The sequence below is a fragment of the Lethenteron reissneri genome, chromosome 53 (assembly GCF_015708825.2).
Source record: "Lethenteron reissneri isolate LAM-NWPU_2019-01 chromosome 53, ASM1570882v1, whole genome shotgun sequence".
In the NCBI taxonomy this organism is placed as follows: domain Eukaryota; kingdom Metazoa; phylum Chordata; class Hyperoartia; order Petromyzontiformes; family Petromyzontidae; genus Lethenteron; species Lethenteron reissneri.
Genome location: NC_083831.1, coordinates 4102296 through 4114799, shown reverse-complemented (window position 1 = coordinate 4114799; position 12504 = coordinate 4102296). Strand labels below are relative to the sequence as shown.

At 47.7% G+C, this 12504-nt stretch overlaps 1 protein-coding gene across 1 annotated transcript; it reads left to right on the top strand.

The window, feature by feature from the left end:
* Positions 1 to 4764: 4764 nt before the first annotated feature.
* LOC133356299 (latent-transforming growth factor beta-binding protein 4-like) lies at positions 4765 to 12041 on the top strand. Its single transcript, XM_061573740.1, has 2 exons — positions 4765 to 5794; positions 11209 to 12041. Exons 1-2 carry the CDS (start codon positions 5151 to 5153, stop codon positions 12023 to 12025), a joined length of 1461 nt encoding a protein of 486 aa, XP_061429724.1. The 5' UTR covers positions 4765 to 5150; the 3' UTR covers positions 12026 to 12041.
* Positions 12042 to 12504: the final 463 nt, after the last annotated feature.

The window sequence follows — 12504 nt, the reverse complement described above, 5'->3', positions numbered from 1 at the left end:
ACCAATAACACTCTTAAGATGTTTTTTTTTAATGAGATGAGATCGAAATTGAGTGGGGGAAAAACCGTTTACATTTCATACTGATCGTATGACTCCAGTCGTAAGCAGACTTGGTAATCATGCCATTCTCACAGCACGAAAAAGGCGACGCAAATATTGGCGATGTTTATGCCCGTGTAAGCATTTTCACAGCGTGTCTGAGTCCACTGCGGAACTTGGATGACATTAACACATTGCCGCCGTTGAGAGCATTTCTTGAGTTCAACTTTAAGATAAATTGTTGACATTGTTAAACTGTAATGTAGCGGGTACACTTCTCCTGGTCGTCTTGCGTCCACGTGTTTTGGTATGAGGTGTGGGTGATACTCTACATCAGCGGTCCACAACATTTTTGGCACCAGGGGCCGGTTTCGTGGAAGACAAGTTTTTCACGGACCGGGGGGAGAGGGGGTCATCATTGGGTCTTTCATCCTTTTCAAAGAAGCTCTCTGCGACGTTTGTATTTTACTCATTGTGGCTATGGGTTGGAGCTTGTGGACTTAACAACACTGTGACATTGAGACGAGTCCGCAGTGCGGGAAAGAGGCGCGGACGTAAGTGGTGAATAATAAAACAATGGGGACGGGCCACGCGCGGACTCACCGCTCTCGCCTCGTGCTGCTGTGCCGCCCGGTTCCTAACAGGACACGGTCACCGGTAGCGGTCCATTGCCCGGGGGTTGGGGACCCCTGCTCTAATAGGATGGTCTAGAACAGGGGTCGGCAACCAAAATAACAAGAAGAGCCATTTCTTTCCAATTCGGTACAAAATTCAGTATTTGAAGAGCCGCAATGCATCTGAGTACATACTGTACATACGTACATATCGTCAAGAAGCAGCCCGTAAAGAGCCACATGCGGCTCCGGAGCCGTAGGTTGCCGACCCCTGGTCTAGAAGATGTCCCGTGAGCCCCGAGTAACTGACCCCGAGCACCCAAAACAAAAAAACGCACGACGTTTCGATCGCAACACAAGCGGTCTTGTGTTGCGATCGAAACATCGTGGTTTTTTTAGCTTTTATTATTTTCAATGTATTTTAATTACATTTTTATTTTCTATCTACGTGACTTTAACGACAGAAAAAAGAATATGAATTCCTGCAGTCACGAAAGTTTTAAGTCATTATATATACACACCCACGATTCCTAATATGAGTGACAAAGCGAAACCCTGCCCCCCCCCCCGCCACCTTATATTATAAGTCAAAGTCCGCCCATGGGGGGACGGGGGGGGGGGTATTGACCATACTTCACCACCCCTCAAAGCGCTTGTATTGTACCGTACTAACGAACACATTCTATCTCCGTGCAACAATTCTTACAGTCGGTTGTACTGATAACGAAATAAAATGCTGTCACCCCACTGTAATTTGGCTTGAGCCTGCGACGAATGTTTACAAAAAACTTTTGTAAATATTTAATTTGCTGTCACGACCCAGGCAGCTGTACTTTATTGAGGCGTCATGAAGATAACGAAATACTAATAAATTCGCGAATAAATACGCAACACAAGACGCTGTACAGGCATGTAATGTGGCCTCGAATTTAGGGCTCAAGAATGGGACAAATGGTAAAGACGCATCTGTTTAGTTTTACTCCAACGAACACTTCAAAATGTTTAGTTTAGTTTCACATCCAAGCTAAAATCAACAATCCAATTCCAGGCTTCTTTCTGAATGCCCTCGTTGCTACGTAGATATTAATGGTTGCCTCATGTTTACACCATTACGAAAACCTGACGAAAATAACCATAAACATTTGAATGCTCAATTGCAAATTCAAACATGGAAAGGGTTGGGGGTAAAGTCACAGGCCTTGAAATTGGCTTTGCTCATGACACTGCGAGCTAAAGGAGATCAAGTCCAGAGATCTTTCAGTTTCATCTAATTTCAGTTTCATTAATTAGGTGTAGCCCTGTGAGCCATTCGACTCTTGAATCGGGTGCAACCGCAACAAACAAAAATATGAGCAAAGAAACATCTTAAAGTGACGACGCGCAAACAGAAACATCCAGGAAAAAACAGCAAAGTGTTCCAGAAAAAAGCACCGCATATCAAGGCCGTCATGATCATATATATTCAAATATGCTCAAAATGTCCACCCCAATATATTGCTATGAAATAGATTTCTGTTTATATGATTGTGGTTATGGTTGTACTTTACACTATTAGACATTATTGTAAAACATAAATAAAAAGTCCATCCTATGTGGTAGTGAATGTTTTAATATTTTAGGCAGGAAATTAGTTTTTAAATTTAGATTTTTTTTCTGGGGGGGGACCCCCAAGACCCCCTGGAAGATTTGGTCCCCCCCAATGTTGACTGCATGGCTACGGCCTTGCCGTATATCAACGCTGCGTGCAAAAATCCTAGTGGGATGCAAGCCAAACAATAACAACCACAAGACAATTTAGATTAAAGTTATCAGTCTAACTCTGTACTAGAACAAACAAATATGGCTCAACCAAAACGTTTTCGAAATCACCAAAATAAAGCTATAAAAGCAACGTAACAGTGATCTTCGCCCCCCGCCCACCCACCGCGCCCTACAACCAAACCCCCTGTTCTAGACGGTATTTGGCCTGCTCTTCCACGCTGGTAACAAACATCTTGGTGGAAGACGCGGACGTAGTCACGCTTCACCCCACCACACGCGAACTGTCGAGTACCCTTCGGTAAAGTCACGTAGAAGGGAAATAATAAAATAATAAAAATAAAACATAATAAAATAATTCGTGAGAATTATTCGTGATAATTATTTTATTATGTTTTATTTTTATTATTTTATTATTTCCCTTCTACGTGACTTTACCGAAAGAACCAAAAAGATGAATCCCTGCAGTCACGAAAGCTTTAAATCGAAATTTGTCGCGTACCCCATTTACACAATGCTGGGTGGACAGCCGTGGTGGCATTTGGATAAACTTTGCACCATTGTTTGACTTTAACGCAGAGCAGCATCGTTGGTATTTGCTGCGATGCAGTGGCAATACAGTAGTAGCCTCGCTACGTGACTGGGCACGCTACAACGTCGAGTAATCCAACACGCGTGCGTGCAAACTCCAGCGGACTGAGCTTTAACCTTCCACAGCAATTGGCGTCAAACATCCGCTCACATTGGCTTGGTGGTTCATTTAGACTTTAGAGCGTGGCGTTCATGGCGAGGCGATCACCAACAAACTCATAATATTCATAATATAGGTTTTTTGGGACAGATCGATGAAGCTGATTGTAATTACCAGCGAAACGTCGCACTACTCAAATTTTAAAATGCTGTTGATTCTCTCTTCAACACACCGGTGGGCTAAAGAAGTGAATTATTTTGTCCTTTGAAAAACGTGACACATTTTTGTTACTGTTTGGCCGTGTCGGGTGGTGGAGGGTTACGACACATTTATAAATAACGCGATCTGACCCAAAAACTTATATTACGAATAATATTGGTCGCGAAAGCCTACGTGTTCAACTCACCAACAAACTCACAAGCGAACGAATTAAACACAATCTACAACACACTATATATTGAACAATGATTCTGAACTAAAGTTTACTGTGACTTTGAAGTGGCTTTATTGGGAGGGGTGGACCACATCTGAGCGACACCACGTTTCGCCGATAGCAGCGTTCTTCATCGCAAGAACTGCGGCCTACTGGAGGTCCCTGGTGGCCTTTCGTGCGGCCCCCGACAATACACAAATTTGAAAACACACCTCCATCATCATCATCATCGCCGTGCTGCTGTCAAACCCTGCAATGGCTTCAAATTGTGTGGAGGCCACTTACTCACACTCAGAGCCGGCCCAGCCACTAAGCGACCCTTGCAATTGCAAAGGGCCCCGTGGCCAGCAGAGGGCCCCCTAGAGTCACTGCTAGCTAGTGGGTGAAAAAAAATCATACATCAAAGGGGCCTCCAACCAAATTTTGCTTAGGGCCCCCAAAGGTCTAGGGCCGGTTCTGCTCACACTGATGATGTCTTATCGGCGAAAGTGGCACGAACCCCTCCCCCCTTTGGAGATTAGCGAACACTGATCTATATCGACCCTGCTTAATGAGCCTCAGTCAAATACAAGCCAGGGACTCCCTCCCTAGCCCCCACTCCGTTCCTGCCCCCCACCCACTGGGCCCTCACCCCTCACCAGGGCTTCCTCACCACCCTCACCACCCCCCGTCCCCGACAACCACCCCTTCCCCTAAGTCAGCAACCCGGCGTTTTGTTTTCCACTCAGCGTTGAAACCCAACCACTCACGCCGGCTGCGAAGCCTTTCACTCGGCAAAGGCTGGTGGGGGGGGGGGGAACGAGTCGATGCCGCTCACGTGCACGTGACTTTGTAACGCAGCGAAGTGAAAGTTACCATGATAGAAAGGGCCCTGCTGTTTGCCCTCAGTCGCAAGTTTGTGAATCATGGCATGTGTTGTTGCTAATATATAAATGTCACCCTTACGAATTATTGTTTTGAGCGCGGTTGCTTCAGCTAAGAAAACTTTTTTGGGAGGGGATTTTTGTTTTAATCACCGTCTAACATTCGTAATCATTACGAGGCGCTGCCATGATTTACTTCTTGCAGCAATTCGTGTGTGACGAAGAGTTACGCAAAAAGGCAGTGGCTTTTGGTGGAGCCACTCTGGATTAGAGAGGGCCGAGAGAAGGGGGAGGAGGGAGAGAGAGAGAGAGGGGGGGAGAGACGGTTGCCAAAACAATGATCTGTGGAGCAGAGGCAAGATATATATTTAAAACCAGACCATGTGCTTTGCCAGTGCTGGCAGGGAAACAGCAAAGACTGACTGCTCTGCTTGCTGTTGTGTGCCGGCCTCTCCCGCCTGTAAACTTAACTCAATTGAATCGGATGATTGTTGCAACTGCTGTTGCTGCTAGCAGATAAATGCAGTAACCGTCACAGTTTGTTGAAAGCTAATTTTGTAACGTAGCAAAATCTCGCTAAGTTCGCGAGCTGAGGAAAAGAATAAGGCATACGTATCCGTTGCTGTTGTTGTTAACTTCAAGAAGTACACCTAGACACAGCCGCGTTCATTTATTAAGCTCGTTGAAGCAGCGTTCGAACAACGCATTTGATATTCCACGTGAATAACGAGGAGGACAGTTGGGACAAGAGGATGAGGTGCCTGCTTCTATCGCTGGTGCTGCTGCCACAGCTGCTGCTGCTGCTGCTCGTTGTTGTTGTGCCAGCCGCCACCTCGTCGCAGGAGGAGAAGCCCCGGGCGGCGAGGGAGGTGTCGGAGGATGAGAAATCGAAGTCCGGGGTGGCGGTGGACGTCGCGGTAAATGGCGACGAGCACGTGGTGGTGGTGAAAGAGTCGGGGAAGCGCGTTGCCATCACCTCGCGCTTCTGCGGTGACGACTCGTGCTACGTCCTCCACCAGTCGCACGACTCGACGATGAGCCTGGAGGAGGCGCAAGACTTCTGCGCGCTCGTGAGCGGCGGGCCGGCCTACTTGGCCACCGTGCTCGACCAGGTCGACGCCGATATGCTCGCGAGGGCGATCGTCGCCTCGGCCTCGTTGTCCATCGACGGGGAGCTGTGGCTCGGCTTGCGGCGGGGACGCGAGGGATGCGCGAACCCCGAGGGACCTCTGCGCGGATTCGCGTGGCAAGGGGCTGGGGCGTCGGAGCCGTCGTCCGCTGTCACCTACTCGGGGTGGCGCGGGGAGGCGCAGGAGCGGTGGGACTGCGGCCGTGAGCAGTGCGTCAGCCTGGCGTTGGTCAACGCGAGTGAAGGCGGCTCCGAGTGGAGGCAGAGGTACGATTTGATGGATGTTGGGATGGTGGTGGGGGCGTTGTCGTTGTTGTCACTGCACCAGGCTGTTTAATTGCAAACTAAAACGGAGGATGAGCTGAACTCTGCGCTGCGTCTCCTAGTGGGGCGGTTGTGGACAAAGAGCTTCTTAGATCTTCGGATTCCTCCAGTGTCTTGTTCTCCACGTATACAACAATGCTGTGCGTCAGTCCATCGGCCGGTGGATTGGCTTTTCCAGACTGATATGATCAAGCAGCAGATGTGTAAACCAAGTACAGTTCTAGATTTGAAGCTTTTGTGACTGCAAGGATTCATACGCTTAGTTCTTTCGGTAAAGTCACGTAGGTAAAAAAATGAAATTAAAAAGAATTTCATTTTTTGTGATTTTATTGTTTTATTTTAATTAATTTTAATTTCATTTTTTTTACCTACGTGACTTCACAGCTCAACAGCGGGTTTTGACATGCAAGGTCTCAATCAGCAGAGTCAGTTCAACAAGCGCTGATGAGTTGCCAGATGTTAATGGCCAGAGCACCCCATCCAAACTTTGGTAGACGACACGTTCCAAGTAAATATACATATTTTAGTCTACGAACTCAATGTGGAGCACTATCGGGTAAACGAATCAAAATTAACAACTCTGTTTAAGACGTAACAGGCTTTAGAGACGAATGTTATTCATAATAGAGGTTTTTTTGTTGTTGTTAGATCACGTAAATATTAACGCGTCGTTAAACACAACTCTGTCTGGCGCCTGATGAGACTGGTTGTAATTACCGGCTAAGCGTCGTACTCGAAATGTAAATGTTGTGGGTTTACTCTCCAACACACAACCGGTGTGCTGAACTAGTAACTAATTGGCACATTTTGTTTACGTGACAAACTTTACTAATTGGCTGTGTTGGGTGGTGGGGGGTTGAACGACACATTTATATTTACGCGATCTACTAAAACAAAACCTTTATTATGGATAAATAACTCTGTTCTGTGTCTCCACGTGAAACAATATATGTAATACATGTATACGGTACTTATGGTTAGTACGCCTTTTGAGCTTTTCATACCAAATGGTTCAATAGAAATTGTTTTAGCTATCAAACTGGCGCCGTTAAAACTCTGCACTGAAATTATGAAACTTGCCAGGTGTGCGAGATATAGTATCTAGCAGACCTTCCTGAGTCTTTACAAATCTCACCAATAGACAATTGTCGAGTACGTTTAACTATGTTGTTACTGCACACGAAGAACTGCTACAGGATTCCAGAATGCAAAGCTGGAATGGGTCCTAAACAACGCGTAAATTCGGTAAAGAACTCCGTATGCATGAACGCACAATTACCAGTAGCGTGACGAGCGTGGGGGGCAGGCAGTGAGTGTCTTGCCCCCCCCCGTGGCCAAAGCTACGAGTCTGGGAAGGGTGGGGGCCTTCACAACCACCGTGAGATTTTGAATTTCAACAATCAGTGTGTTAACGACCAAATAACACCTATTTTAAAACGTGGTTTAAATAACATTTTTTGTTAATGCCAATGCTTTCATTTACATTCCTCCGTTACATTTGAATTTAATGCGAGCGGTCACGTAATATTGCAAAGAGGTAGCTACTACTACAACTACGGAGCTATAGTGGCTGCATTTTAACGAAGACGGGAGCAAGCGCCCCTACAGCGTTAAATGTTGGAGACTGTGAGCGTAACGACGATGTGAGTTAGGGGCAAGGGGAGGCCGCGATATAAAGATAAGCCTCCTGGTGTGACCGTCCGAAGAGACACATCAATTCTTGGGGGGCTCCACCACCACCTATTGCCGCTACGCCCTGAGCTGATATGAATGTCATCACGACGCCACCGACAAATCACCACATGCAGTCCAGTCACGTGCGGTGAGGTCAATGGCTGGGGAGGCACTGGCCAGTGTCAGAGCCAGATTCACACACTGAGGGGGCGTGGTCTCACGGAGGGGCGTGGCCTCACTGAGGGGGCGTGTTAGACACGTCACCCTCAGTGAGGCAGATGTGATAGCTGCCTCCCCTGGTGCTTATTCATTGCAGTTTCATGACGAGACCAGCGAGCCTAAATATCTTTATACACATACGTGAAGTAAGTTAACTGGAGTATGGAAGGCGAGGACATGAAATGAAGGGGTCTACAAACATTACATTGGTGACATACTGAGATAGTAACAGGCACGTGCTTATTGCCCGCTCTACATCCAGTTACTGAGGGGTTGCGCAATCAGAGGGGAGGCTGAGCGCGTCGCTGCCTCACCTCTCGTCTCTTCCTGTATTTGCAGCGGAGCTCTGCAAATTTGGCGATTTTGACTATAAAAATGATTGTAATCGTACATAAATGACATTTATCACACAGATCAGTGGAAAAATCTTAATATTTATTTATTTTATTATTCTTTTATTTTTCCCTTTTCGTAACGGCTATTTTCATTGGACTACGGCAGGTGAGGCTCTGCCTCCCCTGCCTCCCCTGCCTCCCCTGACCGCACGTCCCTGACGTAGTCCTCTTCCCCAGTCAACTGCGGGGAAACTCAAGCACCTTGACCGGTTTCTTCATTCGGACCCACGGTGCGAGGGGCCAGGTCCGTTTTGCCTCGTCACTGACAGTCATCGTCGGACCAAAAAGAACGTAATCTATATTCTTAGGTTTTTTCGGTAAAGTCACGTAGGTAAAAACATTAAAATTAAAATAAAACAAAATTAAAATCACGACGTTTCGGAGGCAACACAAGCTTCCGTCTTCAGGTGGAACCGTCACAACCACGACAGCTGTATCAAGTAAATGAGAGATTGCAGGAGCTACCACTCCGTTTATATAATGGTTGGAGAAGGGGGGGGGGGGGTAAGGGCCAAGTAATATGGTAAGGTGAGGCTTAAGAGGGTGAGCCTTTGTTATGGAGAGGTACGGTTTGTGACTATTTTATTTTGTTTTATTTTAATTTTAATGTTTTTACCTACGTGACTTTACCGAAAAAAACCTAAGAATATGAATCCTTGCAGTCACGAAAGCTTCAAATCTAGAATTAGAACGTAATCTAGTTGTATATGGTGTAGACGATGTAGCCTGCGGAACGATGGCACAGAATGGAATGATGTCAGTTGGCATGGAGCGCGTGCCTCGAGCCATTGAGGAATGGCACTTGGGGATCACGGGAGGGTATAGGGAGGGACGGGAAGGAGTGGAGGGGCGAGGGGAGGGAAGTGATGGGGCGATGGTCAACAAATGTTGGATTCAATTCACATTTTCGTCTCGACACTGTGTTCAACTATTACCACCACACTGTATTTAACCACCAACACCACCACACTGTGTTTAACTATCACCATCACACTGTGTTTAACCACCACCAGCACCACCACCACCACCACACTGTGTTTAACCACCACCAGCACCACCACCACCACACTGTGTTTAACCACCACCACCAGCACCACCACCACCACACTGTGTTTAACCACCACCACACCGCAGGTCACAACACTTGCCTCCTTCTTCACGCACCGCCTGACTTTGACATTCACTCCCATTCTCTTTTTAAATCCTTTATATTAAGTTCACTTGCGCGCTTGCTTGTGCGCTTACGACCGTGCAAATCTATCGGTCGTTTTTTAACCCACTTCCCGTGATCCAATCGAGCTGACATTTTCCACACAGATTCGTTGTGCGTGACAATTAATGTTCGTGAAAAATGTTTTCCAAAATTTTACACTTTTTAGGACAAAAATGATATATTTAATTACCAATTGCTTAATGGTGCCATGCAATCATCTGACCCATAGGTGGCAGCCATTTCAAGCCAGAGGACGAAAGGACTCTAGCCGCCACGCATATAAAGGATTTATAGTGAAAAACTTTGTTTTTACGGGTTATACTTGTTCCTCTCAATTCCTTAGAACATTTGCTCAATTCAAGAACAAGTACAGAACGCAAAACATCTTGAGCAGTGGCCGTTTGACGTTCACTCTTGTGCCTTTGGGCCCTTGCTCGGCAACGGTGATTATACAAAAAAATCAACAATTCCCCACAAAGTTAACGCTGTTCTTCTACTCGCCTCGACAGACTCATAACCGGTTGGCGCAAGCCCAGTGTAACTTTATTTTTCCATTACCCACAAGGCCACACGTTGATGCACAAGTTGGTGCCACGGTGGCACCAACTTGTGCATCAACGCATGGTATGCAGGAGATCGTGGGTTGCCTGCTGTATGTTTGGAGTTTGTGCGTTCTCCCCGCAGTCGCATTGATTTTTCTCCTGATCCTCCGGTTTCCCCCCTCCCTCCACATTAATCATAAACCCGCATTCATACATTTCCACGTGATAAGCCACTTCTTTGAGTGATCATTTGTGGCCAGGTCGTATCTGAAAAATATCCATATCGAGCTCAGTAGGCCTTAACTGGTAGTTTTAGTCCTGATACATGCAGTGATGAGAAGGAAACTGGCACTCGTTGGACACATGCAGGATGGACAACCGCAGGAAAATTAAAAGTCTCTTGTTCGGAAAAATGGAAGGAACTGGAAACAGAGGAAGACCTCACCGAGAATGGGTTGATGCCACCGTCAAAGATTGGTGCCAGAAAGTTGTGGAACTACTTGAGCAAACTGGCACAATGGCAAGAGAAAAGTGGAAACTAATGTCGAAATGTGGTGTGTGCACCCGTGGGCTATCTTGCCCCATGGATCGTGGGAAATTAGCACGGATGTCTACGTACGCGGCGAAAGAAATTCAACACACATGCGTACATACTCTTAGGTTGTTTTTTTTTCCGGTAAAGTCACGTAGGTAAAAAAAAGTAATAATAGAAATAAAGTAATAAAATAATAAAAAATAAAAAATCACGACGTTTCGGAGGCAACACAAGTCTCCGTCATCAGGTGGGACCGTCACAGCTAGATTTGCTGTATCAAGTGAGGCAGAGATTCCGAGATACAAGTTCTTAAATACAAGCTAAGGGGAGGAAGGGGGGGGGGGGGTTATCACTTATCACACATGCATACACACGACGACGACGATGACGATACGTTTTCTTGGTTCTTTCGGTAAAGTCACGTAGAAGGGAAATAATAAAATAATAAGAAGGGAAATAATAAAATAAAACATAATAAAATAATTCTCACGACGTTTCGGCTACAACGCTTCGGCTACAACGCAAGCTGCTTGCGTTGTAGCCGAAACGTCGTGAGAATTATTTTAATATGTTTTATTTTCATTATTTTATTATTTCCCTTCTCATTATTATTTTAATATTTCCCTTCTACCTGGCTTTACCGAAAGAACCAAGAAGATGAATCCCTGCAAGTCACGAAATCTTCAAATCGAGATGACGATAAGGTTTTAACGCTCAGTTCCGGTTTTTTTTCTGCTGCTGTTCCTACTTCTGCCTCCCCCCCCCCCCCAAAAAAAAAGATACTGCGATGACTCGACGGGCGTGCGTGGTGCCGCGTGTCGCCTCTCGTGCCACGGCCGTCCCTGCGCTCGGGGTCCCAGACCGAATCCGCCGCCCATCGACGTCAGCCGCCGGCCGCATAGGGAGGCTCCGTGCGACACGGGCTACGCCGCGATGCCGTCGGGGGCGTGCGAAGACATCGACGAATGCGACAACTTCGAGCAGTGCGAGAACGCGCTCTGCGACAACACCGAGGGCGGCTTCAACTGCGACTGCTTCAGCGGCTACGCGCGCGTCAACAACACCCACTGCTCGGACGTGGACGAGTGCGCAGAGGAGACTCCACCCTGCGGCGCGTTCAAGTGTCGCAATCGTGAAGGCTTCTTCGAGTGCCTCTGCCCGCCGGGCTATGAGCAGGACAAGAGCGGCATCTCATGCGACGACGTGAACGAGTGCGTCGCGCCGGATAACGGCGGCTGCCAGCACGACTGCAAGAACGTAAAGGGTGGCCGCAACTGCTCGTGCCGCGCCGGCTACGAGCTGGCGCGGGACGAGCGTTCGTGCGTCGAACGCAGGACGACGGAGGAGGATGAGGACGAAGCGGCGGCGGCGTCGCCCGGACGGAACCTGCTCGTGACAATCGTCGTACTCGTGCTCGTCGCGGTTGCGTGCGCGTCGGTCGCGGTGCTCGCGTGGCGTCGCTGTCAGAGGAAGAGGAGCGGGTCGTCGTCGGGGACGCGGCAGGGAGTGAGCGCGCTGGGCGGTGAGAGGTCCTCGCGCGAGCAACGGGTCAACGTCGCCGGCGAGGGTGACGCGTGGGTCGACTCACAGCCGTAGGGGGCGGGGGGGGGGTCTTGACGGTGGTTGCGGCAGGGAGGGGGTGCTTGTGTGTGTGTCTTTGTGTGTGTGTGTATGAGTGTGTTTGTATGAGTATGAGTGAGTGTGTGTATGAGTGTGTGTGTATGAGTATGTGTGTGTATGAGTGTGTGTGTGTATGAGTGTGTGTGTGTATGTGTGTGTGTGAAGGTGCTCGCTAACAGCACTTGCTCCTACAGTCTGTTAAGGCTATACGGGGGGATCTTTGTCTTTTTTGTATGTGTTTGTATGTATGTGTCCGGCCCTCATAGGTGCTCGCTAACATCACTTGCCCCTACAGTCTGTTAAGGCTATACGGCAGATCTTTGTCTTTTTTGTATGCGTGTCTATGAGTGTAGTGGTAAGCGCGCTGCGCTACGAACCTGGCAACCCGGGTTCGATTCCCGCTCACTGCCAACACCAGTGACGATTATCTGAACCGGTCCTGGGCCTCCCTTAGG